Below are 8,520 nucleotides of genomic sequence, written 5' to 3'. Positions count from 1 at the left end.
CACAGCTGCTCGTTACCTGCTCGTTGTGGAGGAGGAGGGCAGGTGACTTATTAGAAGTGAGAGACACTGACCGTACGGATTAATATCACGTTTATAAATGACCGTAATGTGAACAACAACAAAGCCCCCGGGAGCCCAGGGACGAAAAAGAAGAAGAGGAGGAAAAATATGAAAAAGACACAGAGGTAACATGCTGCACAGATCAATTATCTGTTGTAGTTAAGATGATAGTAACGTCAGTGTTTCCTAGCTCGAGTTAACATCAGTTATTTCCACTGTACTTTTATTCGGTAAAGATTATTCATGTTAAGGAAATAACCAGTGTAAGAAATACACTTCTTCTTTTGTTCTTATTTTGTTTGGGACACAAAACCTACTTTTATATTTATTGACATCTTTGTGAACTTAGTTAGCTTTCACCTTCGTAGATTAAAATGTTTATTTTCCATCTCCTGTTGTCATTAATAGTTTTAAGCTCTTGCCTTTAGAGTATTGATGAAAAAGAGCATGAATGCATTTTGTGCTAGAGTTCCTCACTGAATAGATAGTTGTGCATGTTGTAGGTTCTGGCTAGGAAAACGTTTGGGCTCACCTGAAAAACTATGCTGAGGTTTCTGTACTGCACTATATTCTAAAATGCCCATCGTTCCACAAATGCCCCTCTTCTCTCTCCAGATGCAATCAAAACATTTAAATCCATCCCCTGCCTTCCCGTCTGTGACCACTTCTGCTCCCTGCACTGTTTGATATTGTTTGTTCTGTTACACTAGTTATTTGTGAAGAAATATTAGAGTTATTACCATTTTATTCATGTTTATTTATAAGTATTTTTTATTTTTAAATAAATAAATAATGTTAAATATAAAACTGTGTGCCAGTTTTCTTTAAGTGGATGAATATAATATATTAGTGGTCAAACTGGCTGCAATTTAAGGGGCAACCGCTAAAATCTTGCCTAGGGCACCAAAATGGTTAGGGCAGGCTCTGTCTGCAGCAGGTAAACAGACTTTAGACTTTCTGTGGATGTTAAAAATGGAGCCACACCCTGAGCAGCCTTCTCTCCTCCTCCTCCTCTCCTCCTCTCCTTCTCCTCCTCCTCTCTTCCTTCTCCTCTCCTTCTCCTCTTCCTCCTCCTCCTCCTCTCCTCTTTCCCCACTCCTTCTCCTCCTCCTCTCCTCCTTCTCCTCCTTCTCCTCCTTGTCCTCTTCCTCTCCTCCTCCTCTCCTCCTCCTCCTCTCCTCTTTCCCCACTCCTTCTCCTGGTAAAACTCTGACTGTGCAGATAGGAGCTTAGCCTGTGATCACATCTCCTACAGATGACAATTTGTTCTCTGCAGATGAGATGAGATTCAACTTTATTGTCATTACACATATACAAGTATAGAGTAACGAAATGAGGTTTGGCATCTCACCAGAAGTGCAAATAAGCAGAAAGTGCAAGAGTCTGTGCTATGTACAGTAATTACAAAATTTACAGATGTAGACAAAAAAAGTGAATTATTAGGTATATCTGGATGGCTGGATTAATGGGATGCAATAAATACAAATAAATGCTATAAATAAGTAATGCTACAAAATAAGTGTATTCTTAGGATTATAATAAGTGTATTCTTAGGATTATAGATGGAGCTCCATGTCATCTGTCAGCTGGTCTCAGTGTGTGGGCGTGGTCTGATCCTCCGTCCTGACCTGCACACCTTCATCACCTTTTTTCTGCAGACCAACTGTCTGTGCTGAGTGGATAGAATCCTTCAAACAGACAGAAACATGAGGGCAGAGTGAAACGTTGAGTTTCCTGGCTTGCACTTCTTGAATAAAAGGGCATTTTTTAAATAAATTAGGATAAAGTCTGAAAAAACAACTCATGCTTATTTAGCCTTTTTATACTGAAGAGAAAAAAATCTGTGGGACCACATCAGACACAAGAACAATGCCCACAGCTTGTAATTATGTTTGAAATGTGGTAAGTAGAATATCAAGATTTCCAATTATTTTCAAAGACGAGGAGAAAGAAAGGAGCCTGGAGGAGATATAAGTCTGAGCTTCACATGGTTCCACTTTACAGGCCTGAAGAGAAACAAACAAATTGCACCTCATTTGGTTCGCCCGGGTATTTTTAACTGCTTTTGGCTGGCAAAGCCGCAGCACAATCAATTGCACGCTCAAGAACAGCACTGACTCTGCAGAAAGAGCTCACACACACACACACACACAAACACACACACACACACACACACACACACACACACACACACACACACACACACACACACACACACACACACACACACACACACACACACACACACACACACACACACACACACACACACACACATACACATACACATACACACACACACACACGCACAGTGAACAGTATCCAGGGGTTTTACATGAGAAAGTTGCAGCTCTTGTGTTTGTGGCCTGGCGTGACTCGAACACGTCTGAGTCAGCGAGTCGCCGCAGAAAACTGACGGATGCTGAGCAAACTGACCGCTGCTCCTCCATCTTTAACTTCTTTAGTCTGAACGTGAGCTTCATGATGAACACACACACACACACACACACACACACACACACACACACACACACACACACACACACACACACACACACACACACACACACACACACAAAGCTTAACATTTTTGTCTTTGCTCTCCAACATCTGAGGACTTTCTACCTTTTGATTTCACATCAGAGGGTGTGTGGGCATACAGCGAGGAGCCTGTGTGTGTGTGTGTGTGTGTGTGTGTGTGTGTGTTTCTACAATTCTACCCACAAGCAAGGATCTAGAATAAAGGGAACAATGTCAGTGAGAGAAAAGGATCAGCTTTGGACACACAGGTGCTGACAGGAAGTGACCAGAGGCAAAGCACAACATTGACAGCAGTTCTTGAGAGCTCTAATCAGTATAGAAACCATCTTATAAGTCGTCGTTATCAAACAAAAACCATCGTCATTACCATCATCATCATCAATAATATCCAGATCATCATCATTAAGTTAGTAGGTATTCATGAAAGAGCTGGGTCTTTAGCTTTTTATTAAAGGTGCAGAGGGACTCTGCAGATCCAATGGAGTGTGGAAGGTCATTCCACCACCGGGGGGGCAACAGAGGAGAAGAGTCTAGTTAGAGACTTAGGACCCTGTAGTGAAGGTTGGATCAGACGCCTTTCATTGGCAGAGCGTAGTGGGGGGGAGAGAGTGTAGACCTGGATGAGAGAGTTAAAGTAAGGAGATGTTTTTGTCGCTGTTTTGTAAGCAAGCAGCAGAGTTTTAAATTTGATGTGAGCAGTAACTGGGAGCTGGAGAGGAGAAGGAGATGAACAGCGGAGTGACATGTGCTCTTTTAGGAAGGTTGAAGACCAGTCGTGCTGCTGCATTTTGTATCATCTGCAGGGGTTTGATAGTACGTGTAGGAAGCCCTGCCAGTAGAGAGTTGAAATAATTGATGCGTGATATCACAAGAGCCTGTACCAGGAGCTGTGTAACGTGTTCTGACAGGTAAGGTCTGATCTTCCTGATGTTGTACAGGGCAAATCGACATGACCGGGCAATCGAAGCTACTTGAACCTTAAAAGTTAGCTGGTCATCAATCATGACACCCAGGTTCCGGGCAGACTTTGTGGGCATGAGTTTGGTTGTTCCAAGCTGGATATTGATCTGTGGTTGCATAGAGGGACTGGCTGGGATGACAAGGAGCTCAGTCTTTGAAAGATTGAGTTGAAGGTGGCGTTCATTCATCCATTTAGAGCAGGGGTGTCCAAAGTTTTTTTAGTGAGGGCCAAATACAAAATATTTAATTTGGGGCCGGGCCACACACTAGAGGTGACATATTAACACATGAATACTGTGTGTATTTCTAACTCACTTATAATCTGAAGAACATTGCACTCAGTGGGAGCAGTGATGCTGTCCTTTGGATTGAAGGATGGCTGACATGTCTGGAGTAAGTTTGGTGGTTGAGACATAAAGGACTTCACAGAGATGGCTATCAGTCATTCTGGTTCTCAGTCTGCTTTTGTTATGATTTAACAGAGAAAATGTTTGTTCACATATGTATGTTGAACCGAACAGGCTCATTTTGCGTGGCGTCTCATCAGAGGAAACTTGGCATTATCCAAACTCTGATCGAAGTCAGGGAGGGAGAGAAGCTGATGTTGACTCTTCAGAGAATCATCACATTGCATTTCAATCAGTTCTAACTGCAGACTCTCTTCCACTTCTTCTGCATCCACCAGAAAGGGGGTCGAGAACAGCTTGATTTCTTTTTCAATGACAGAAAAATCTTGGAATCGCTGGTTGAATTCTGTCAGGAGAGATACATATTTCTCCTTTTTAGCAGAAAGGTCGGCCTTTGGAATAGCAGACTTGATTTCAGACAGCGCAGGGAAGTGTGCAGCATTAAAGCTTCGTAGTTGTGTCTCAAACAGACGGAGCTTTACATAGAAGGCTTTCATGTGCGCATACAGGTGTTCTTTGCCTTGTAGGTTCTTGTTCAGTGTATTCAGATGATGAGTAAGATCAACTAAAAAAGCCAGGTCTGACAGCCACAGAGGGTCACTCAGTTCATGAAGAGGTCGGCCCTTTTCTTTCAAAAACTGGTCGATTTCTGATCTCAGCGAGTAAAACCGTTGCAGCACAGAGCCGCGGCTGAGCCAGCGCACATCAGAGTGGTAGAGTACATCCCCGTATTCCGCATCCACGTCAGATAGGAAAGCTTGAAATTCTCTGTGGTACAGTCCTCTAGCGCGTATTATGTTGACAGTTTTCACAACAGTGTTCATCACATCGCCCAGCTTGACAATCTTGGCACACAGTGCTTCTTGGTGGATTATACAGTGCACCCTAACAGCCTCACCGCCGCTCTCTTTTACCTTGGCGCACACCATCGATGCCATTCCTTTGCGCTCGCCGGTCATGGCCGTTGCTCCATCCGTTGTTACTCCACAGAGCTTTTCCCATTTAAGCCCCATCTTTTCAACGGCCTCCTTCACAGCTTCAAAAATGTCTTTACCCGTCGTTGTGCCTTTTAGGCTCATCATATCAAGCAGCTCCTCCGTACAGCAAAAATTATCATCCACTCCCCGCAAAAAAATTAACAGCTGCGCGATGTCTGTGGCATCTGTACTCTCATCACATGCTATCGAGTAAAAATCAAAAGCACAAGCTTTGTCTTTCAGCTGAAGTTTCAAGTTAGCTGACAAGTCACACACTTTCCGTTGACTTCTTTGAAGAAATATTCATTTTCCCACCGTGTTTGAAATCTCCTACACTCACTAGCTATTTTGCGCTTCTTCGGTGCTGCCATTTCTGGTGACTTGCGGTATAAGTTTTTCTTTGCTTAATTTTGTTTAGTGGAGAAGCACCGTTTCCGTGGCTGGCTCCATCTAGTGTTGAAACTGAGAAGTGCAACAGAGTTGAGCTCAAGCTTCTTGTTCGGGCCATATTCAATTATATTTTCAGAATTTGCAGCGGGCCAATAAAAACTGGACCGCGGGCCGCAGTTGGCCCGCGGGCCGTAGTTTGGACACCCCTGATTTAGAGATATCAGCAAGGCATGATGAGATTCTTGCAGAGACTGTAACATCGTCTGCCGGGAAAGACAGGAAGAGCTGGGTACCGTCAGCATAGCAGTGGTATGAGAAGCCATGAGAGCGGATTATTGAACCAAGTGAGCTTGTGTATATGGATAAGAGAAGGGGACCAAGCACTGACCCTTGAGGTACCCCTGTGGATAAGCTGTGCGCTTTGGACACTTCTCCCTTCCACGACACTCTAAAGGATCGCTGCTTCCAGACTGCTCGCTCTCATTGGAAGATCTCCCCCTAACCCCCTAACGTTCAGGAGTTTTAAATTCACCAGATATATGAACATGTTCAACATGTTCAGGCACAGCACCCTGAGAGTGGAGCGGCGTGGAGAGACACATTTGAGGAGTTTGTTAAAGTGAGGGAAAATGAAGGGTCCTAAAGTGTGCTCTCATGAACGCCCATGAGGAGAGCATGCAAACTGTTACATGATCACAAATTAGCAGTTTATACGATAACAGCCTCATATCAGACATTATCAACAGGAAGCTCCTGATCTGTGTGTGTGTGTGTCTCTGTGTGTGTGTGTGTGTGTGTGTGTGTGTGTGCATGTGTGTGTGTGCTCTGATCTGAGATGATCCTTTATTATTTTATGTCAGTGTCGTCCAGTTTCATCCCAGAGGTTCAGTTTATGTAGACAATTTCACGCTTTATGGTTCTTACACAAGCCATGGATCAGTCACGCATACAGGATCTGTGTGTGTGTGTGTGTGTGTGTGTGTGTGTGTGTGTGTGTGTGTGTGTCTGTCTGTCTGTCTGTCTGTCTGTCTGTCTCTCTCTCTCTCTCTCTGTCTGTCTCTCTGTCTCTCTCTGTCTCTCTGTCTGTCTCTCTGTCTGTCTCTCTCTGTCTCTCTCTGTCTCTCTCTGTCTCTCTCTCTCTCTCTCTCTCTCTGTCTCTCTGTCTGTCTCTCTCTGTCTCTCTCTGTCTCTCTCTCTCTCTCTCTATCTCTGCCTGTCTCTCTCTCTCTGTCCCTCTCTCTCTCATGTAGAGTAAGAGTTTATGAGTATGAGCTGCAGCACAGTTGTTTGTCGTGTAGAGAATTAGTGTTCAGTAACTCTGACTTGTAAATGTTTGACTGTGTTGGATGTCTCAGAAACCGCTGCTGTATTTGTGTAATAACAAAAAGAGCTCTGACAGCAGAAACGGGTCGACTTAACAAGGCCTGTGGTCTCATTTTCATCCAAATTAAATGTCTGTGTTCACAAACAAGAACAGGATGCCAGGGGGATGAGATAAGTCCTCGCTGTCCCGGGGGCCGCTCTTTTTAAAACAATAATTTCTTCTTCTTTTGGGGATAAACTACTCAACAGCTGCTTGAAGACAAAGCTCTGTTGAGCCACTCAAACACAGTCTCTAAGTTTGCTAATCTGTGAAAATGATGAAGAGACCCTAAAAAAGGAGGAGGAGCTGACCTGCTGATGTCACCAGCTCGAAGAGTGAGTAGTTGTCACATCTGGATGATTAGAGTATTTTCACAGGTGAAAGCAACATAGCAGGAAGTGAAAACTAAGGAATGTTTAAAAGATGGATGACAAAACCGCTCAATGTAAGTGAAGCAAACACAATGAGAGCTCTCCTTGCTGATTGTCTGCAGTATAGATCATAAGCTCAGCCTCCTCCATGTTAACAGATGGGTCTTAATCTAAACACACGTCAACACACTGTGTGTCCCTCCCTCTCTCTCTCTGTCTGAAGCTCTTTCAAAGTGGGAAAGCCAAGACATCACACCTCCATCACTCTAATGACCATAACTGCCATAACTTCCATCAGCATTATGGTATATAATAGTTACATGGTGGTTACATTATGGTTTATAATGGTTACATTATCGTATATAATAGTATATAATGGTTACATTATTGTATATTATGGTATATAATGGTCACATTATGGTATATAATGGTCATATTATGGTTACATAATAGTTACATGAGGGTACATAACGGTATATAATGGTATATAGTGGTTACACTATGCTATATAATGGTATATAGTAGTTACATTATGGTATATAGTGGTTACATTATGGTACATAATGGTATATAGTGGTTACGTTATGGTATATAATGGCCATATTATGGTACATAATAGTTACATGATGGTACATAACGGTATATAATAGTATATAGTGGTTACATTATGCTATATAATGGTATATAGTTGTTACATAATGGTATATAATGGTTACATTATGGTATATAATGGTATATAGTGGTTACATAATGGTATATAATGGTTACATAATGGCATATAATGGTTACATTATGGTACATAATGGTATATAGTGGTTACATTATGGTATATAATGGTTACATTATGGTATATAATGGTATATAGTGGTTACATAATGGTATATAGTGGTTACATTATGGTATATAATAGTTACATTATGGTACATAATGGTATATAGTGGTTACGTTATGGTATATAATGGTTATGTTATGGTTTATAATGGTATATAATGGTTACATTATGGTACATAATAGTTACATGATGGTACATAACGGTATATAATGGTATATAGTTGTTACATTATGCTATATAATGGTATATGGTGGTTACATTACGCTATATAATGGTTGCATTATGGTACATAATGGTATGTAGTGGTTACATTATGCTATATAATGGTATATAGTGGTTACATTATTGTATAAAGTGGTTACATTATGGGACATAATGGTATATAGTGGTTACGTTATGGTATATAATGGTTATGTTATGGTTTATAATGGTATATAATGGTTACATTATGGTACATAATAGTTACATGATGGTACATGATGGTATATAATGGTATATAGTGGTTACATTATGGTATATAATGGTACATAGTGGTTACATTATGGTATATAATGGTTGCATTATGGTATATAATGGTTGCATTATGGTACATAATGGTATGTAGTGGTTACATTATGCT

At 41.6% G+C, this 8,520-nt stretch overlaps 1 protein-coding gene across 1 annotated transcript; it reads right to left on the bottom strand.

Moving 5' to 3' along the window:
- Window positions 1-4,084: 4,084 nt before the first annotated feature.
- On the bottom strand, window positions 4,085-5,316 carry LOC110002312 (general transcription factor II-I repeat domain-containing protein 2-like). Its single transcript, XM_020657902.1, has 2 exons — window positions 5,286-5,316; window positions 4,085-5,205 (listed from the first exon to the last, which is right to left on the bottom strand). The coding sequence occupies exons 1-2, from the start codon at window positions 5,314-5,316 to the stop codon at window positions 4,085-4,087; spliced, it is 1,152 nt and encodes a 383-aa protein (XP_020513558.1).
- Window positions 5,317-8,520: the final 3,204 nt, after the last annotated feature.

This window comes from Labrus bergylta, chromosome 15 (assembly GCF_963930695.1).
Source record: "Labrus bergylta chromosome 15, fLabBer1.1, whole genome shotgun sequence".
NCBI lineage: Eukaryota > Metazoa > Chordata > Actinopteri > Labriformes > Labridae > Labrus > Labrus bergylta.
This window is presented reverse-complemented; position numbering and strand designations above follow the sequence as displayed.

Bases quoted from the DNA above. Each gene is read 5' to 3' on its own strand.
- LOC110002312 (XM_020657902.1), bottom strand. From the start codon at position 5,316: ATGGCAGCACCGAAGAAGCGCAAAATAGCTA. The intron at 5,206-5,285 runs GTGAGTGTAGGA...GTGACTTGTCAG, and splicing joins GAAGAAGCGCAAAATAGCTA to CTAACTTGAAACTTCAGCTG.